Source organism: Pyrus communis, chromosome 17 (assembly GCF_963583255.1).
Source record: "Pyrus communis chromosome 17, drPyrComm1.1, whole genome shotgun sequence".
NCBI lineage: Eukaryota > Viridiplantae > Streptophyta > Magnoliopsida > Rosales > Rosaceae > Pyrus > Pyrus communis.
This window is the reverse complement of record NC_084819.1, coordinates 7,047,591-7,069,661: the sequence shown is the minus strand read 5'-3', so window position 1 is coordinate 7,069,661 and position 22,071 is coordinate 7,047,591. Positions and strand designations below refer to the sequence as shown.

The 22,071-nt window shown below is 37.8% G+C and overlaps 2 protein-coding genes across 2 annotated transcripts; both read left to right on the top strand.

Annotated features, from left to right (window-relative positions):
- Positions 1-697: 697 nt before the first annotated feature.
- LOC137723632 (pentatricopeptide repeat-containing protein At4g22760) lies at positions 698-2,986 on the top strand. The gene has a single exon (XM_068462829.1). It carries the CDS (start codon positions 781-783, stop codon positions 2,515-2,517), a length of 1,737 nt encoding a protein of 578 aa, XP_068318930.1. The 5' UTR covers positions 698-780; the 3' UTR covers positions 2,518-2,986.
- Positions 2,987-10,834: 7,848 nt separating this feature from the next.
- On the top strand, positions 10,835-13,404 carry LOC137723523 (uncharacterized protein At4g22758). Its single transcript, XM_068462726.1, has 3 exons — positions 10,835-11,416; positions 11,975-12,179; positions 12,975-13,404. The coding sequence occupies exons 1-3, from the start codon at positions 11,054-11,056 to the stop codon at positions 13,211-13,213; spliced, it is 807 nt and encodes a 268-aa protein (XP_068318827.1). The 5' UTR covers positions 10,835-11,053; the 3' UTR covers positions 13,214-13,404.
- The last annotated feature ends 8,667 nt before the right edge of the window (positions 13,405-22,071 follow it).

The following is a 22,071-nucleotide window of genomic DNA, read 5'->3' as shown; positions in this document are numbered from 1 at the left end:
GCTCCTCTCTAGATTTTCTTTATGAGGATCCTGGTATCTTATTCGTTTATTGTATATTATATGATCCGTTTTTGTTTGGTATTGTTTGTGTTTAATTTTAAATAAAAAAATTCAAAATTATTTTTGATCGCACGATGAACGATAAACAGATAGAATATAAAGATCTCTAGGATTCTCGATGGGATCTAAATCCTCTCGAAAGGAATATACTTGGATATTATGCCAAGTGTCACTCGGTCAGTCAGTCATTCCATCGTCAACCATCTAATAATCTTTGTCGAGGTTCTATCATCATTGTGAACAAACTGCGAATCATTGTGGGGAATTTTTTTGACCTAGTATTTGTAAATGGCCCTTCTCCTTCTTTAAATTTACATGGTGCGTGAATCATGAGGGACACTTGGTCAAATTTGGACTTGCATGAGAAACTTTTCCAACGGTGCTTGATCGTCCACTACAAATGCAATTGTTTATCTAATGTCTTTTTATTCCCTTCCCGATCCATAACTTCCCTAAGATGCCTAATACTACTGAAGGCACTCAAGTTTGCTCAGATAAAAAGACAGAACAAAAGAACGCCTTTTTTGACCAAAAACCCAAAAAACGAACAGAGGCCCAACCCAAGGACACCCAAGTTTAACTCGGCGCCCAGCCCAAGCGCATCCATTCCCTTCTCTGCCGCTATCTGGACGTAAAAACTTCCCAAAAACTTGGAGGCTTTGAAAACTCGATCCTAGAAGTTCTCACTTCATTGTGGTAAATCATGAAGGGAACAAGAAGATGAATCCAAATGGTCAAAATCTTAGATTTCTACTGGACAAATCTCTAACCCTGAAGCAACTCAAACAAGTTCACGCACCCATTATATCCAATGGCCTCCACCACCTCCAAACCCTCTTGCTCCGCCAAGTCCTCCACTCAGATTTCACCTTCTCTGCAGCTACCGCCCGCTACGTGCACCTAATCCTTCACAATCTCAAAAACCCAGATGCATTTTCATGGAGCTGCGCCATTCGTTACTTCTCTCTGCATTCCCAGTACGAAACGGCTCTCTCTCTTTACCTTAAGATAAAAAGGCTCGGACTTTGCCCATCTAGTTTTGCTGTGTCCTCTGCTCTTAGGGCATGTGCAAGGATTTTGAATGAATTGGGTGGGATATCGATCCATGCCCAGGTTTATAAATTTGGGTTTTGTGGGTGTGTTTATGTACAAACTGCGCTCGTTGATTTCCATTCGAAACTCGGCGACATGAAAACTGCACGGAAGGTGTTTGATGGAATGCCTGAGAAGAATGTGGTTTCTTGGAATTCTGTTTTGTCCGGGTATTTGAAATCTGGGGATATGGAGGAGGCTCAGGTGCTGTTTGATGAGATTCCAAATAAGGATGTTGTGTCTTGGAATTCCATGGTTTCGGGGTATGCGAGGATGGGAAATATGGACAAGGCATATTTCTTGTTTCAACAAATTCCACAGAGGAGTTTGGCTTCTTGGAATGCAATGATTAGTGGTTATGTGGAATGTGAAAGAGTGGAATCGGCTAGAGGCATTTTTGATGCCATGCCGTTAAGAAATAATGTTTCTTGGATCACGATCATTAGCGGGTACTCAAAATGCGGCAATGTTGAGTCCGCTCGTCAACTCTTTGATCAGATGAGTGAAAGAGATGTGCTCTTGTTCAATGCCATGATAGCTTGCTATGCACAAAATAGCCAACCAAAGGAGGCCATTGAACTGTTCAACCAGATGCTTAAACTGGAAGTGAATATTCAACCAAATGAGACGACTTTGGCTAGTGTTATATCTGCTAGTTCTCAACTGGGAGATATGAAATTTGGGTTGTGGGCTGAGTTCTATATGAGTGAGCACGGAATTGAATTAGATGATCATTTGGCTACTGCTTTAGTTGATTTGTACACAAAATGCGGAGACATTGATAGGGCATATAAGTTGTTTCATGGCTTGACAAAGAGAGATGTAGTTGCATATTCTGCAATGATCTTGGGATGCGGCATAAATGGTAAGGCAGTTGAAGCAACCAAGTTGTTTGAAGATATGGTAAATGCCGACATTTGCCCCAATGTGGTAACATACACTGGACTGCTAACTGCCTATAACCACGCCGGTCTAGTTGAAGAAGGCTACCGATGCTTTAATTCCATGAAAGAACATGGACTTGAGCCATCGGGCGATCATTATGGAATCATGGTCGACCTTTTAGGCAGAGCAGGACAGTTGGACAAAGCAGTTGAGCTAATAAGAAGCATGCCAATGCAGCCTCAAGCCGGGGTTTGGGGAGCTTTGCTTCTTGCTTGCTCATTACACAACAATGTTGAGCTTGGGGAGACTGCTGCTCGGAATTGCTTTAAGTTGGAGCCTGATAAAAGCGGTTATTACGTTCTTCTTGCCAACATTTATGCTTCTGCTGCGAGATGGGACGATGAGAGGAGATTGAGAAAGGTCATGGAGAAGAAGGGGTTCGCCAAGATTCCAGGCTGTAGCTGGATGGATTCCATGTGAGTAAATATGCAACTACAAAATCACGAGTGTAACATGTAACATGCACATCCATGATCTGGGAAGGTATTTTTTATATTTTTTTGGCCGAAATAGTTGGAATAGGATCCTATCCGGATTCCCTTTGTAAGGATTCCGGAGATAACTTTGTTATTGTGTTTGTTCGTCGTACATCATGTAGCTATAAATTATTGTGAATTTTTTTAATTTAAAATTGAACACAAACAGTACTTGCCGAAAACTAACTACACGATGTACGATGAAGCGATCCTGGGACTCTCACGAAGAGCATCTGGGGAGGATCCTCGTCCAAAATAGTTGGGTAGGATTCGGGTTAGAAATTAGGAAGTTTTAACAAAACACTTTCGGTACTGTTCACTTTTAACGAAAAATCACATTTTTATCTTTTTTTTTTTTTAGATGAAATGGTTATCAGATGGAACCTAATATATTTGTTTATTTTGATTATATAACTGAAGAAGTTGTTAATCAGTTTTGTTCGTATGGTATGCGAAAAGTTGTAGAAATAAATTGTGCACAGCAAACTAATCGTGGGTCGGATGTAAGGCTGCATAACTAAAATCCGTAATATTTTTAAACCAATCACGACTCTATTAACATCGAGTACTATGGTTAGTTTTATATGGTTTTTTAAATGTGATCCACAAGTGTGAAACTTAAGACATTTCTCTAGCAATTGTTGTGGTTGAAACAGTTAGCATGTTTGCGTAATTAGCTAAGATGAGACTAAATAATAAAAAGAGTAAGCCAAGAAATATAAATCACGTATCGATTCACATTCAATCTATCATTTGAAAAAATAATAATAATAATAATAATTAAGAGTGAGGCATTCCTTTACTATCTAAATTAATCTAGAAAAAAAATAAAATAATTAAGAGTGAGTCATTGACTTTTATAGCCCATGTTGTAAGTCTAGAAAATATACCATTCCAAACCCACTCGAGTGCTTAAAATGCTAAAAGGAATTTCGAGATGACGTACCAAATCTCACAAGACTTTAGATTAACTAGGACGTTTTAGTTTATATATCAATTCAAAAGTCAAACAAAGAACTAAAATACAAGCTACTCAAGTTTAACGTCGTTACATCATTCTTTTCAAAAAATAATAAACTTCTTCACATAATTTACCATTCATCCATTCAAAAACCTCGCCTAACTTTAGTACATACATCATCTAATTTGCGTGTTGTCACGTGTTTAGACCATAAATTTATATATTTAAATTGTGACTTGTGACTGAACGTAAAATGTATTGTGATTGCAAAGTGGAATATTGTGTATCTTGAAAAGTGCCTATACCTGAAAGAAGTAATATATATGTGTGTATATATATTTATTTATAAGCCTTAAGGACCCCAAAAGTTAATTTAGTTTACAATTTCACTTGACTCTCTAGAATAAACAAAGTAGATACGTCGACAACAACTTGTTGGCCATAGCGTGATGTGTCCTTTGATTTTCTGCATCTCTTCTACTTTAAATCTTGGAGAAGTCACCGTCTTCGTGGCCTCATTGGCTCGACGGAATATGGAACTTAATGTTTGCTTTCTTGTTCTTTGACGAATGTTAAGGAGATGCTTTTAAAGTGAGATTATTTATGAATTCTTTATCACCTCACAGTTTAATATTAATTTTTGCGTCAATATTATAAAACTTTGTATCAAAAACATGATGACAAAGAATTCATGCATAATCTTACTTTTGAAAGAGTCTTCTTAGCATTTCTCTTGTTCTTTTCAATGTTTTTATCAGCACATAGCAGTTTTGTTCTCCTAAACTGTGGTCACTTATTGTTTAATTTTCATCCAAGCATGAAGAAGAAAGTAGAACAACAAAATTTAAATAACTATCTATTATGAATTAAGATTGAACGATGTGACCACAATTTTCTTAAAATATATTTCTTAAAACATAAAATATAGGGTGTATCTCAATTTATTACTTTGAAATTTTTTGGCTTTTAATATTTCATACACTAATTTTTGTTATCTCAGTCGGGTACCTAAAGTCATAATTCTGTGACATTTTCATACATCCGTTAAGCTTTCCATCAGAACCTCCATTAACTGATGACGTGACTCTCTCTCTCTCTCTCTCTCCCCCTTTGTCACTATCTCAAACCCATATCTTCCCTTTTCTTCACGTCTCTGGCAACAGACAACCATAGTCACCACACCACCGTTGCACTGCATCACCATTTTTAATTTTATTTAATTTTTTAATATTCATGTGTGCCATATTGACATGTGGTGCCCAATCATTGTCTACGTGAGCGTCACATCATCAAAGGAGTATGAAATGTTGAAAAAAAAAAAAACCAAAATAGTAAATTGAGATTAACGCTAAAATATAATATAATGAGAGTATACTACAAATTAGAGGTCATTTCTTTGTGCTTTTATGAGTGGAAGGTGATTTAGTTTGTCAATATCGGAAATGGATCATCTCCGGATCCCTTCCATCAAATTTATCTAATCACCTAATCCAGACTCTTGAAATTTGATCTAACGGCTAAAATTATTATAACTTTTAAGGGGGTCTCTTGTTTGCAGCCGTTGGATCAAATTTTGAGGGTCCGAATTGATTGATTAGGTGGATTTGGTGGAAAGGATCCGGAAAGTGTCATTTTCCGTCGATATATATCTACGGCCCAAATGTAAATATATATATATATATATATATATATATATATTATTACATATTGCTAGCACTCGTCATCTAGATGTCCATATGCGAACCGCCCCAAAATAATTGAAACTAAGTAAATTGGCGTGGAAGCAATTTCATTGGGTAATGAACTTCTTATTTTATTTCATATGCTTTCGTCTTTTCATTGAATATTTTATTTGAATTCGTAATCATTTTTCTATGCCCAACTCAAAAAAATTATTCAATTAAGTTAAGCCAATCCTTGTCAAGACTGCCTAACAAACAGAGCCTCAAAGTATTTTATTAACAAAAATGCAACTTTTACCATATATTTGAGAACATGATCTTTCCGGATTATTTTTGTGACTATCCTACAGTTCAATTTATCCTATCCGTTATCAGTTATCTTGTAGTCAGAAATCATTTTTAATTTTTTATTAAAAATTAAACGTAAACATTACCTAACGAAAGTTGGTTGCACGATGTACAATAAATGACTAAGATAAATTGATCCCTAAGATCCTCACAAAGAGGATATGGAGAGGATCCTCATCCACATATTTGTACCATCATTTGCACTATCTTTCTAATAAAAGTAGGACTTACCAAATAATGGTACAAATATAAGATAAGTGTAGCATTACTCTTTTATTAATACTAGAAATTTTGCACTAACATTTGTATTTGGACTTTTCTCTTCTTCAAGTAACACGTGTCACATTTTACACAAAATAAGACCTTTAATGTTTATGGCCTGGAATTAACGATGAAAAATGGAAAATGTAATTTGAAATGCATTAAAAGTCCTTTTTTTTGTGTCTGTAAAATAGGACACATATCATGCGAATAAGTGAAAAATATTCAATTGCAAAAGTTAATGCAAAGATTATTAACATTTATATCATAGTATATTGACAGTTAAACAATATAACATAACTGATACGTAACAACATAACATTCTCATGCCACCAAAGCACTCCATGGTCTAGTTTCTTTAATACACCATTCCCCCCTTGGCTTCAACGAATCAACACCCTATCCTAAACTCAAATTTAGAAGGAAAAAATTTGGGTAAATCTCAGTTTACTATCCTTAAGTTTCGTGGTTTTCAACATTTAGTATATGAAGTTTTTTCATCCTAGAGTCATAACTAAAGTGTTAATTTTGGGATAGTCTTATACATCCATTAGTATGGCTGTTAAGTCTCTCGTTAACTGATGACGTGGCGCTCATGTGGATAATGACTGGGACGTCATGCATCATTAAATTTTTTTTTAAAATTAAAAAAATTAATTAAATAAAAAGAAAACTAATGAAAATAGCTTGAAAACTTTGAGTTTTAACGATAAGGACAAAATAAAGGGTAAAATAAATTGTACCAAAATTGACTTTTTAGTATAAAAATATAGTTACCAAGAGATTTTCGTTAAAATTCTCTTAAATAAAAATATTTAAAAAAAAAAAAAAAAAACCAAAACAAAACCCGGAACCCCCTTCGTCTTCCTTACCCGACACCCCCTCCATCCCCTCCACCACCTCCACCCCCTCCACCCCCTCCACGGCTCCAACCCTCCATCCCCTCTGTGTTAGAAGTTTCAGATCTCCAGAAGCACCCCACCTATGAAATCGCAATAAGAAATCAAACCCATTAAACCCAAAAGAAAATTACTTACTTTGATTGATTTCATTGATGGGAAAAACACTCCCTTCATCAATCCGGTTCCAAGATTTGACTCTAATCATCGCTGCAGACAAGCTCCCGCGGCCTAGGTGCACAAAGCAAGTGTCTCGTCCTCGTAGCCGAAACCGGTCAACCCGGAGCGGGTGAAGCTGAGGATGGAGAGCTCCTAGGGGCAGAACCGGGTTCCTCTGGCCCGAGTGGTGTCGAACTGCGTGCGGCGGTGGTTTCAGGACACGCTCAAGGAGGCAAAGGCGGGTGATAGCTCCATGCAGGTGTTGTGTGTTGGTGGGTCAGATGTATTACAACGGCTATGGTGTTCCTTAAGACCCCAAAAAGGTCATTTCCTTATCTTAATTTTTGTCTGTTAAATTTGCAATTTTTTTTTCTACATTTTGTAATTTAATTTCTTAAATTTACTTTTTTTTTCTCTTAAATTTATCTGGGTAGAAGACAATGGGTGGGTGATTGGGGATGGGAGAAGGGTTATGTAAATTTTAAGGTTTTCTGACATTTGATTTGGGTGGAGTGGATTGGAGAAAGGGTGGCTCAGGTGGGCAAGGGGTGGGTGATGGGGGATGGGAGAAAGGGGTGCTCAGGTGGAGAAGACGAAGAGGGTGGAGGGGATGGAGGGGTGGAGTGTGATGACCCGTCCTGAATTATTATATATATTTTCTCACCGAGTGTGTAAAGTGACGATAATGCCCTTGTGGTTTAGTGATGTGGATATACATATGAAGTTTTAAATTAATTTTCTTGCTGACGTAATTAAATCATATTCGACGTCACGAGCGCGTCAACGTGAATTATGGTCGAATCGGGTTTGTAACGAAAATGTTACGAACGAATAAGTGAAATCGGGTTGGTTTTATTTCTATTTGGACTCATTTGTTTATGCCCTAAATTATATAGCCCAATTAGGGCTTGTGACTATTTTATTCTGCCCAACCCCATAGCCCACACAGATACACACACACACACGTACACCCATACCTTCTTTCCCTCATCTTCTCGACCCATTCTCCCCGTCCGTATGATCCGAGACTTCCAGCTCACAAACACTATAAAACCTTATGGATCAAGTATCTAGACACCACCATCACTTTTCTCGTGACTCCACAAGTTCGTCCATACCCTTAGGTCGAGGAATAGACGTCGGGAAGTCGTGAACTCGCGAGCTCCGGCAAGGTGTATCTTGCTCCGTCATGATCATGGTCTTTTTCTAAGGTTTAAAGGCTCAAGGTGGGTCCTAATCAACTTAATAGGGACCCTAGATTAGTTTTGGAGCAGTTTAAATGTTGGAATAGGTGAGAACACGGAGTTGCAGGTTTGGCCGGTTGTTCCAAGCCTTATTCCGACCACTTTCCATTGGCTTTAGGACCTCAAATAGGTAAGATTGTGTTCTTCCAGTTGAGAGATTCAAATCCATATAAAATTTGTGGAATTTGGTTGAAAAATGATGAAGATATTAAAGTTTTAAGATTTTCCAGAAATCGGTGAAACAAACGGCTGCCGGCGGTGGCTTCGGCGAAGCCCACTGGAGAAGGAAGAAAATATTCTGTTAACAATGACGGAATATATTGATGGCGTTAAGTAACTTTAATAGAATATTATATTATTTAATAGCATATTCCCTAACGCCGTTAGGGATTCCGTCAGCGTGCCAGTGCGTGGTCGGCGTGTGTGGCTGTGCCTTGGCCGGCTGGTGAGAGCTCGTGGAACGTCGGAAAATTTTTCTAAAAATATGGGGGTGTTCGTGGTGTTGAGTAGGTTACGTTGATATATTCAAACACCCTATTTGAACAATGTATGAGATGTTATTCATAGGGTTTGTGTATGTTCTTTAAAATTAACGTTAAATTAGTTATTTCACGTATATGTGAGACGTACCCTGAGGATGAGCGTGGTCAAGCGAGACTTGGGGGTTACGATCCTGCTACTTACCAGTGAGTGGGATTTTGTTTTCTATATATGTATATATGCTTACGATTCCTAAAACCTGTTTTAAATGAACTTATGTTTTAAATGCCATGTCATAAGTGCATTACATTTTAGTATTGCCCTAGTATAGTTATGCATGGTATTGAATGATGCTGCGGAGGCTCAAGTAAGCTTCAGGTGAGTACATCATGATGGTATTAGTTGCATTGTGTGTGGTTATACGTAGTGGCATTTTGAGCTCATTATCCTGCACGTCGGTGTTAGTGCTCCCGCCCGTGGCCAGGGCACAGTCATTCACGTGATGTTCACCTCCCGCACCGCACGCTCACATTGGATCCAAGTTGGGTGCATAGCCCTATCGTACATACCACAATAAGTGGTTCTGACTCGTAGGTGACCTGCGATTATTCGCACAGTCTTCACATGATCGTAGCACTTGAGCGTACATATATACACCCAGCCCTATTGTACAGACCACAATAGATGGTTCCGACTTGTGTGCAGGCATACTTGATGAGCTATATGTTCAGCCGTATAGGTCACATTAGGTGACTCTGGCTGGCATACTATTTTACATTGATTGATATCACCTGGCTTACCCCCTTTTATTGCTGAGACACTTTGACATGGCATACCTTGGTTTTCACTGCTCTTGAACATGATCTTTTATATACGTATGTATTGTTATGTTTTGGGAAATTATACGGGTTTTACAATGAGGGGTTAGTATGTTCAGAAAGATAAATATGTTTTTGAAAGCTTTGTTTTTGCCCACTCACATTTTTTGTTTTGCGCCCCTCTATGTTCTAGCTAGTTGAATATCTCTGTGGTTCACGAGGACTTACAGGCAATTCTGACAGTCTTCCAAATAAATGTAGGAATCTTCTTCCTGTCTTGTATAATTAATACTTAGTCTGTTGGACTACACATATGTTACCTACACTTTTAGATACTTGTATCTTGGCTTGAACGCCTTCGTACTTACTTATATTTATCTCTAGTGTAAATTAGTTAATTTTGGTTTTTATTTACTCATATTTTCATATCGTTGTCACTTCTATTGCACACTTGGCTACGTCACCCTCACGTGACCACCAGCACGTCTCAACTCCAGTCAGGGTGTGTCATGGAGGGGATGGAAGGGTGTCGGGTGCGGAAGATGAAAGGGGTTCTGGTTTTTATTTTTATTTTTTTAATACTTTTATTTAATTAATTATTTTAATATTTTAGTATATTTTTAATGACATGTGGCGTCCAGTTATTGTCCACATGTGCGCCACATCATCAGTTAATGGGAGACTTAACAGCCAAACTAATGGATTATGAGATAGTCCCAAAATTAACACTTTAGGTATGATTCTGGGACGAAAAAAACTTCATATACAAAATGTTAAAAACCACAAAATTTGAGGGTAGTAAATTGAGATTTACCCAAAACATTTTACATAACACCACACGATTATACCGTTACTATCACATCCTATAAAGTGAAACAATTTCATCTTGGACAAGATATAAAGCATAAAGACACAAAGCACCATCTTTCTCTCTCAGTTGAGGCAAGTCGCATGAAAGAAGCACCACCACCACCTAAGCCACTCGACATTGTGGACATCTGGCCCAAGACACGAACCCACCAATCAAAAGTACTGACGTAAACTTCAATAAAATAAAAATTAGAAGTAAATAAATAATAACACCAAAAAAAAAAAAAAAAAAAAAGGAAAGGGCGACTTGAGATGTTTTGATGTAAATTTATTGTTGAATAAGTTTGCTTGAGCTCTTGTTTTTAGTTTTTTTTTTTCCAAAAAATTAAGGGGTAAAAGGTAATGTTAGAAAGATGAAAATTTTAAATTAAATAATATATTATTAATAAAAATGAATAAATTTATTAATGTTTAAATAATAAATTAATTATCAATTTTTATATTTTTTAATTTTTAAAATTTTATTTATAAATTTAATGCGTTTCGGTAAAACCTTAGCAGCAGTTAATGGACACGCACTATGCAGCACGAACCAGAAAGTAAAGGAAATCTTTCTCTTCCCTCTCACGCAAAATCCCCCCACCAACTACTTTACCTCCCTCTTCAACTTCCTCCTCCTCCTCTCTTCCGTTTCTCAGTTCTCTCCTCTCAAAGCTTCCAAAACCCATTAAGCAAACAAACATATATATATATATATATAATTTCTTCACAAATCTCAACCCTACCATTCATATCTTCTGCTACGATTATTTACTTTTATGTCAGAAAGGGATCTCCGGCGACGATCTCAGGTGAGCAGAGGCCAGAAAACCAGACCGCCGAACCTATCTCCTTCGACGCACCGGAGGACCCATCAATCTCGGCGATCGCCCAAGCAGCACCACCAGCACCATTCCAAGCCTATTGAGATTCTCAAGCGATGCTCTTCCGTTCCCCTATTGGTGGGGTCAATTGGCAGCGATTTCTACGAGGAGGAGGAGAAGGAGGCTCTTCGTGTTCCAGCCATGCGGTCGGAGCCGGAGGATGTTTTGTTCAGGCCTCACACTTGTATGGACATCTTTGCTTCCTCTCCTTCTCTGATGATGGTGCAGCCCCTGCCCTTCTCTCCCCAGAAGAACGAGGTACGGTCAACGTTTAAAAGTTTCCTTTTTTGCTTATAACTTTTTGCAACTTTTTAATTTTTCATTCGCTGTGTTTTTTTGGGAAGGGAATTTTTGGTTTGTCTGTTAAGAATTGGAGTTGAATTGTAGGTGGGATTGTTTGGTGGCACGTTTTTTTATTTTTTGAATTAATGGTTTATATTTAGTTAGGGTTAAAAATTAAATTTTCATTTTCCTATGAAAAATATTGGCTAAATTGAAAACCATAAACGAAGTGACAATAAAAGTTTTCAACCTTCCTTGTTTGTTTGTTTTTTTTTGAACAAATGATATTACTTTGGGAGAGTGGCTAAGCATCGTTTGCAATAAAGTGGTTCAAATTCGTCTTTGACCTATAATATCGTTTGTTAAAATAAAAAAAATAAAAAAAAATTCAATCCTGTTAATTTAATGAATTTAGGCATGACTGGTTTGTTTTATTTCACTTGACCGCATGCCTTTCTGGGTTGCTGCTGGGTTGGTCTAAATTCCAGTACAATGGCTTAAGGAGCTGATATGTGGTTTGCAAATGCAATCTAGGGATACAAGAAAGATGCAAAGGTGGTCTTGAATGTGTCAGTTGAAGGAAGCCCCGGACCGGTGCGCACCATGGTTAAATTAGGATCTACAGTGGAAGAAACAATTAAGCTTGTTGTAGACAAATATAGCAAAGAAGGTCGAACTCCGAAGCTTGATCACCAGGCATTGTCCTTTGAGTTGCATCAGTCTTACTTCAGCCTTCAAAGTAAGTGATTTTTCTTTACCTTTCCCCATTGTACCTTCACTTTTTACCTTCTCCTTTATTTTGTAAATTTTGCAATATTACTTGACAATCCAAACCTTTTATTTTTAAGTCACCCTTTAACGATTATCTTTACAAAAGAATTTGCCTAAATCTGAATCCATTTAGTCATCTAACTTGTTATCCAATAAGAGACGAATCGTGTTCTTTAGTTAAACAATGAACTTATGACAACGTTAATATGATTTCCCGTTGGTTGATACCTAGCGTTCCTCATTGGGAAAAAAAGAAACAATTGAAGGGTCCTACAATTAATAGACTAAACTCAAATCTATCGAACTCATATTACCGAAACAATAGTGTTATAGGAATCAAACTCGCTCATATTACCGAAACAATAGTGTTATAGGAATCAAACTCGCTAGAACTATTGTGAAAGTCACCGTCAACAGAGTATACTAAAAGCCAAATAATTTCCTCCCTATTCATTGGCAAGTTGTTCTGCTAACATTGTTTTCTTGTTGGTTCCTATATTATATGAAAGCCAAACTTACAAGAAATGTGGCACATGGGCAATCGGACAATAACGTCCTTTACTGGGCTTCGGTTTTTAATTTATATGCTTTCAATTATGCTTCGGATCTAGTGAAATCTTCTCCGTGTTGAATGATTCAAAATTTTCACCATATGCTAGACCAAGGCAATAACAAGAAGTTGTTTGCTGACTCTCTGTTTGATTTTGTGCTTTTCTAACAAGAATTGCAGATTTTGTTGATCATGACCATTTTGATTGAATAGGTTTGGATAAATCGGAAGTAATTGGAGATGTCGGTAGCCGAAGCTTCTATCTTAGAAAAAGCAGCAGCAGCAATGGAGGATCAACTTCTTTAATCACCGAAGTCGTTCCTGTGAGAGAAAACACTCCTCCAGCTGCTCCGCGCCCTGTATTTTTACTACCGAATTTCATTGCTCGTAAACTTGGCAAAATCGCCAGGAGGACGCATAAGCTTTGGAGAGTCATAATCTGTATCTGGTGAGATCAATGTACAAAGAATTAACCATTGCTAGGGTAACACAAAATATTATCTCATGTTACTCTAGAAAAGTGCCTCGAGATGTGGAATCCCACTGAAGATGTATTATTTTCGTTCTTCTGCCTTTCGGAATATGAATTTTTATTCAATGCTGTACGGATGACCTTACCAGTTCAAATGCATATAAATTGAAGAAATACCAATTGTTCATTTTCTTCTCTCACCAAATTACGAGTTACGTTTGCTATTATTTTAATTGTATCTAAGAACTACAACGAAAAAGAAAACAGTTGGATTTTCACGTAAATGTCGGTACTCTATGATGTATTAGGAACAATCCACAGGGGTGGTGAAAAAGATCCGAGCATCTGCACCGGAGAGTTATGTCTGTACAGCTTTACTTTCTAAGTTGTGTAGTCTTCCTCGATGATGATACCCATCCCAAAGAAGGCAATATAAGGAGGAATTTTCCTCTTTTGTCCTTTACGTACACAATATAAGGAGGAATCTACCTCACAACATCATCAACAATACTTTACTTTGTATTGAAACTATTTTAGATAAAATTCTTTACTTTATAACACATCAAATACTATTATACGATTTCTTTTGTTTGCTTGTCACATCTAGGTGTTTGGTGGATATTTAATATTGGGCTCAATGCAATTGAAGGCCCAGACGTGCAAAAATCAGAAAGGAATTGGGCTGGGAAAGGTGGCAGCCCATGATGAATTTAAAAATCATTTCTGACAACTAATAGGCAACACGCCTATGTGAGAAGTGACATGTGACAGAGGGCAGCTCACCCTCAGCAAAAAGCACTTTTCCATGGCATGGGTAGGTAATTAACAAAGCAGATGATGACTCACCATGCTCTGGAAGCCATCACCAAAAAAGAAAACTTGGACACTCGGGCTAAGAAGTTTATAAAATCAGCAAGGGATGCGAGTAAACAACTCTCTCAACTCTCAAACATACTCAACTCTGAACTTAATAGCAAAACCAGATAGCTTTAAGTTTGTTCATCCCTTTTCAGTTGCAAGTCCACCATAGAAAGTTCTCTTTTGTCAATTTTTAGAAGCTCTGCTACCTTTCCCCTTGTTGTAGTATCGAATCCCTTTAGTAAACCTTGTTTGTATCTCATTTTCCAAGACTTTTGTCTCTGTAAAATACAAGGAGAAGTGGTTGCAAGAAGACGAACCTTGCCTGACAAGGTTGTAATCTTGCCCGAGTCTCCTTTATTTGTTTTTATATAAAGTAGATATGTTGTTTATTCATCTTTAACAAGATCCTATGCCATTTTCAACTACTTCTATTCAAGTCTTATTTATGATTAATCTTGTTTCCTCGTTGTTAGCTCAAATTGATAACTAAGGAACTAATTTGAGTAACCTTGAAATCCTTCCTAAACAAACATATGATATTATAAATAAAAGTCCTTGATCTAAAGGCAAGAAAAGAACTTAGTACAGACTTAACCCATCTATGAACAATCTTTATCAACTAAGGAGTCTAAGTGACTTGTGGCGCAAGTAAACATTTAATTGAACAACCAAGTTAAACAAAGAAAACAGTGGCACGCTTAGACTTATATTAGTTTTGATTATAAGCCTCAAGGCCTAACAAAGGTCGCACAAATGCACCATTCAAACTAATGACAAACATATATTGTAGAAAACTAAGCACTAAACTTTGCTCGACAAGTAAGACAAGGGAAGTTATGCAAAGGACAATCCAGCTCGAACATAATTTTGGCACGCTCGGTGGGACAATATCTTGTAATATTGTATGCCAAGACAAAGGAAGGATTGAACATTCAAGTGAAAGGTAGAATTCAGGCAACCTCTTTGCCCGACAGAAGCAGACATCACATATCACCCAGGAGATTTTCCCTCCCCACTCAGTCCCAGGATCATAGAGAGCCCAACTTTTTCTAAAAAGTCTGAAGGAAAAGTAACTAATGAAGACTTGCAAGCGACCATGATGCAAGTGATGAGAAGTATGGAAAAAATCTCCCTAGAAACCATGGGGGAAGTTAGCAGGCTATGCTCTTTGACAAGGACATTGCAGAGAAAATTGGAGTTAGAATACTCCCCACCAGAGGAGGAAGCTGTTAATGAAGGAGGTCCAGTTTAAGATCTGGAGAAAGAACCAACTACCCGAAAGAAGAATGAGCAGACGAGAACTAGTCACCAAGAGGACATTAGAGAGGAGCCACAAGAGTCAGGTTTGCCAAACCTCTTGCCACCACCATTAGAGGTCAGGAAGCCAGATGGGCAAGATGGAACAAAACTTTGCCCATCCAACCTGAGGGCACTAGTACCAAAAGCTTGCCCGAAGATGGAAGAAAACCTTCACCTTATCGACCACCATCATTGGTTAATAAAGGGGAAGATAAGCTAGTTGGAGGAAGAACGATGCAACAAGAGATGTTTTCTCGGGCATAGACCACGGTATGAAATTGACGAATTATTTTTCCCCGAATAACAACATGGCTAATTAGAAACTCAGGAATGAACTGGCAAAGTTAAGGAGAATGGTGATGCAAAATGCCCAACCTCAAGCCCGCTTGATGTTTAGGGTCACATACTAGAAGCCGTACTTGCATATATGGTTGAGCAGAACCATTTTCCCCTTAATTTCAAGATTCCCACCTTTCCAACCTTTAGTGGGGAAGATTGTAATGTGCCCTCTAGAGACCATATTTTTAAATTCTCGAATTACTGTGTGGCTTTTGAGGGTAATCCCAACTACAAGTTAAGATTGTTTGGGAACTCTCTAGTGGGATTGGCTTCCCAATGATACTATTTGTTGCCCCCTAATTTTATTGTCAATTAGGGGCAGATGAAAATGGCATTTCATGAGCAGTTCTATAGAATGGAGCCTGAGATGACTATTAATGACTTAGTAGAAGTTTATAGAGGATTTTATGATGAGGTTAGAAAGACCAGGTTGAGGTGCCAGTTCTCCATTAACCATGCTCTACTAATACCCATTGCCTAGAAAGCTTTAATGCTATATCTAAGGAAGAAGTTCTATGATGTACAATTTAATGAGCTTTAGGAGTTAGTGATTGCAACTACCAAATATGAAAGGCTATTGACTGAAGAACGACAAGTGAAGAACTCCTCTAAAGAACCCTATTTCTATGGAAATAAAGCACCAAGACATCAGTTAAAGTTTGAAGGCTTAGAGACAGGGGAAAGTGATGATAGTCTTGGTGAAGGAATATAGCTATGCGTTGTAAAGATGACTACTCCTTTCAAACTTTTGACAGTGAAGGGTTTGGTTCAACCAATCAAGGATCAAAAGATTGTGATAAATGATGGAGGATTTGTTCTTATTAAGCCCCCAAAGTATTAATCATACCCTTTCGACTTAACCAAGGCTGCTGACATCTATGAGGAGCTGGTGAGGGCTCGAGTGATCTTGCCCAACAACACCAAGAAGATGCCCAAGCCTGAAGAACTAAGGGGGAAGAAGTATTGCAAGATCCATTGTACTTTCAATCATTCCATCACCAATTGTGTGTAGTTTAGAGACTGGATTCAAAACTTGATAGTCAAGGGGAAGTTGTTGATAAGCCCCAGGCTAACATGATGATTGACATAGACCCTTTCCCTGAAGCCCCAATTAATATGATAAACCTCAATTGGGTTGAAAGGGGGAAGGGAAATGCCACTTTGAATATAGGAGGAGAAATGAGAGGCGCAAATAAGCCTACAAAAGGTAGCAAGAGGTTGCTCGAAAGTCCTCAAGCTGCTGTGATCAAGGAGTTGTTTTATGTAGTAAATGCTAATGTGAATGTGAGTTAAAGGTACCAGCACCATATGCCATTATTGACCAACAGTTAGTTAAAAGAAAAGAGAGGGAAGAACAAGATGCCCACATGGCTAATTTCCAAGCCTCAGAGTTAAAAACAGAGACCTCTAAGAATGTGTTTCATAGGTTGGGAGGAGATTCAGAACCCAAGAATTTGTCTAAGGTGTTTAGGGATTTTGAATCTTCAAAGGAAGTAGAAGGTAAATATGGGAGGTTACCACGTTGAAAAGATGTCCAAGTGCCCTATTCCACCAGTCATGGTAGCACCAGACCAGGGAGAATAGAGAAGACCATGACTAGGCCAAAAACGATATGTGGTAGGAAGAGATGGAAGACTTGTGAGAGAAGTAGGGGCATCTATGATAAGAAGGGTTTAGAGGCAACATAAAACTCATATGAATTCACTGAAAACCACTGCCATATCAGAAGCATTTGAGAACATCAAGTTTGAGAAGTTTGTTCAAGGAAGTGAGAGACAGCTAAGCTTGAAAAGCAGGAAAAAGATAGAAAAGGTTAACAGCATGACTGAAGGAGGGGGCGACATATTCCTCAAACTCATTACCCTGGGAAGTACAAGGTGTTAAGAAGAAACCAAGAAAGCATGGTTATGGTACCTACAATAAGTTGGAACCCAGTGCTTATTCATTTTAGAACCATATCTCCTGAAAGAAGGGTACTCCCACCATCACAAGGGGGCACACCTTTTGGAACCCCAGAACAACTACTTGATTTTAACATAAGTCCAACAGAAGAAGAAGAAGAAGAAGAAGAAGCACCAGAGTTGATGTTAAATAAAGATGCATAAGCTTGGACGGATTAGTTTATGTGCTAGATTGGAGAGAAAAAGGGAAGGGCACCTGGACTTAGCAACTTTCATGTTAACATGACTTATGTGTTGTCCTCCATGTTTTTGCTGAGCCATATCAACCAATTGTGATGCAAGAAGATTATTTGTCACAAGAAGCAATGATGACTCTTGTAAACATTGAAGAAACTAGCAGAGAAGAATCAAGATTGATAATCTTGCCCAATCTTATGCAAAAAGTGCCAGATAGGGTTTATACTGATGAAATGGTGTTCAAAAAGCCAAGTTTGGCATTAGAAAACCATTTAAAACCTATATATGTGACAACTCATTTGGAGATGATTTTTGTTTTTTATTTTTAAAAGAGTGTTGGTAGATGGAGGGCAGCAATCAATGTGCTATCACTTGGGCAGTTGAAGAGACTTTGCAAATGTGAGGAAGACCTTATCCCAACAGACCTCATAGTGTCTAGTTTTTCTGGGGCCATTACTAAAACACATGGTATATTGCCTTTGGAAGTAGATATGGGATCCAAGAAGATCTTGACGATGTTCTTTGTAGTAGACAACAACTCTACTTATGGGGTTTTGTTGGGAAGAGATTGGATACACCAGAGCTTGTCTATACCATTTATTTTTCACCAACAAATTGCTATCTATCATGAACCAACTACTGTAGAGCAAGGATTTTAGGAGATATTGGAGGCCGAATCATAGTCATTTCTCCCCACAACCAATGTTGTTGAGGCTAATTTCTACAATCTTAGTATTGGGATTCTACAATGTTTAGGAGTTGATCAGAATGGGCGCCCTACCAGGGTGATGGCCTAAAAGCTCTTGGAACAAAGATTGCTTCTTACTAAGGAGGAATGGGATAGACCTTACATTATCCCGGCCCACCACTATCAATGATGACTGACCAGAATAAGAATGACCAAGTAGTAGCAGTCAAGTCCTTAATTAAGGGACTACTAGAGTATGGGAGAGAAATAAGAGAAATCAAGCAATGTTCAGCCAAAGAAATGGCAGAGTGGGAAGAAAGAACTTTAGCCACCAAAGATAACCAAGAAAGAGGAATTTTTGGAGAAGAAGATATAAGAGCTGTTGTACATATGGCATAATGTATATATGACTTGGATTATCCTGATGATATGCCCGAGGCCCTAAAGTTGATGGAATTTTTGTCTACAAATCCCAATAAGCCAACACCTGAAGTTCAATACCCTTTGGAAACCATTAATTTGAGGACTAAGGAGGATCCAAGGCCAATACAACTTAGTAGCCTACTAGAGCCTGCAAATCGGGCGAAAATAGTTGATCTTTTGCATGGCATTGCACATAGATGTCAGGGTTAGGCTCTGAGTTGGTAGAACACAAAATGCCCATAAAGGAAGGATACAAGTCAGTGAAACAAGATCCAAGAAGGATATCAAAAGAGATAGAAGAGAAAGTTAAAGAAGAGATTAAAAGGCTAGTAAAGGCGGGCTTTATCAGGCCTACAAAATATGAAGGTGGGCTTTATTAGTTAAAAGTTTAAACTAATCTCATTTGATGTTGCATGGATTATAGAAATATTAATGAGGCAACCCCTAAAAATGAATACCCTATGCCTATGGCTGACCTCTCCATTGATCCAATTGCAAAACATAAAGTATTATCTTTCATGGATGGGAATGTTGGATATAATTAGACAAAAATGGCTAAGGAAGATATACATAAGACTGCATTTAGATGCCCAGGTCATATATGAGCATGTGAATATGTTGTCATGCCTTTCAGGCTGAAAAATGCTGGGACTACCTACCAAAAAGCTATGAATGTTATCTTTCATGACCTTATCGGGCATATCATGGAAGTTTGCATTGAGGATACAGTGGTGAAGTCCAAGACGGAAGAGCAACACTTGGAAGATCTCAGACAAGCGTTGCTATGAATGAGAATTCACAAGTTGAGGATGAATCCCAAGAAATGTGCCTTTGGAGTTAGATCAGGCAACTTTTTGGGGTTCTTGGTCCATCAAAGAGGTGTGGAAGTTGACAAGAATAAAGCTAAAGCCATAATAGAGTCACTTGCACACACTAACAAAGTGTAATTGCAGAGGTTGCTAGGAAAGATTAACTTTTTAAGAAGATACATTGCTAATCTTGCGGGCAAGATCTAACCTTTGACTTATTTGTTAAGATTGAAGAATGAAGACAAATTTGAGTGGGGCCCTTAACATCAAGAAGCTTTTAACAAAGTAAAGACTTATTTGTCCTCTCCTCAAGTGCTTACGCCTTCCCAGAGGGATAAACCTTTGAAACTTTATATCTCAACATCAGAGAAATCTATTGGGAGTTTGCTAGTTCAAAGTAATGAAGGAGGAAAAGAAAAAGTTATATACTATCTCAGTAGAATCTTTACTGAGGTGGAAATAAGATATACTCCAGTTGAGAAGTTATGTTTGACCTTGTATTTCACTGCCAGTAATTACAGACTTTTTGACATAACACCAAGAACCTGAAAAGGAGTTGATCAATATTCCTGGTACTTTGGAAGTTGCAAGTATTTGGTTTCTGACAAGCTCATATTTATATATATTTTATATCAAATTCACTTGTCTTTTCTTAGTTAGTTCCTTATATTTTTGAGCTATTTACTTTGTTTTTGTGTTTTGTAGGATTTGTCAAGCAAAAAAAAAGAAAAATAGCACAAGTGAGATTTTAAGTAACAAATTCGTCAAAACTGCCTGTGCACGTCAGCTGATTTTGGAAGCAAGTTGTGGACCACTCAGAATGAATTAGAGAATGAGCCTTATATGGTTGGAAAGCTACAGATGTCTATTCTCTGGAACATTTCACGGATTGTTAATATCATTTTTCTACAAGAAGTTATGGCCGTTTTAACACTGAAAGGTTTCCAAGAGGCTGAGCAGTTTGTAACTGACAAGAAAACATTGAAAGCAATAAATCCAATAAATCTACCAGCCAAAACTGATGCAATCAAGAACAAGCCAGCTGACACCTATTCAAATATCAGAGGAAATGGAATTAAAGATGAGGATTAAGAGGGAGTTATTGGCATAAAGGCTACCCAAGGAGTTACAATTGTTTCACCATTTCCTCTCACTTATTGTCATCACTAAATGGCTATTAGTGGGTGAGTTAAGGAGAAGAAAATGATGCAGCAAGAATTGGTTTAAAAGTAGTGTTGGGGAAGGAAGGAAAGAGAGAGCCTTAGTCGATTTCTTTCGGTTCTATTTTCTCAAACTCATGTCTATCTTTTGTTTTAGCTTAAGGATTGTGTAACTAAATTTTTAGTAGTTAGGGGCTGTTTGAAGCCCCAAATGTGATTGCAAGTTTGTTATGACATTTCGTTTGAGTTACTTTTATGAACGGATGAAAATTGATTCACTACTTGTCTCATTGATGAATTCTTTATGTGTTTTCTACGGATGCATACTTAGTAAGCATATCTAGGATTCTAATACTATGAATATGTGTGTGCCTGCCCTTGTCGAATATGGACCTACATATGTTCTAGAGTAGTACTTGTTAATTGCGATTAACATGTGAACCAATTCCTAGGATAAGTAAGACAACATCAGTACTTACGATGCCTTGTGATGACTCAAACTCTTTCGGTGGCTGGTCACTAGTGACAGCAGCCCAGTTTTTGTGACATTTTAAGTAGTTAGATAAAACAATCTTCTGCGGGAAAGACCCTTATTTTCATATGCTACAATTGACAAGTCTTAGTGTTAATAAGGAAAATCAATAGGACATTTGTGTGCTACTTTGTGGTGTGCATTTAATCCTATCAGTTTCCACCAAGTGGAGGTAACTCGGGCAAGGAAGATTGGGTCTGGCAAGAGATAAAAAGAATATCCAGCTTATGGATCACCTCATGGAAGCTATATTTTGATGGATCATGCACACAATGGGCTCCAGGTGATGGGATGGTTATTATTGACTCTCAAGGTGTCCCCCATTGTTATTCCTTCTTCTTGGATTATGATAATGATACCAACAATAAGGCATAATATAAGGCACTGATTACTGGCTTAAAAATCATGATAAATTGAAGCTAGGAGAACTAGATGTCTTTGGAGATTTAGAGTTAGTGATTAATCAATTGAATGGGGCATACAAGTGTAGGCATATCATAATGGTAGGATATTACATGGCTGTCACTCAATTGTTAGCCTATTGGAGAGATGAGGTCACAATTAATCATATCCCTAAAGAGTTAAAAAA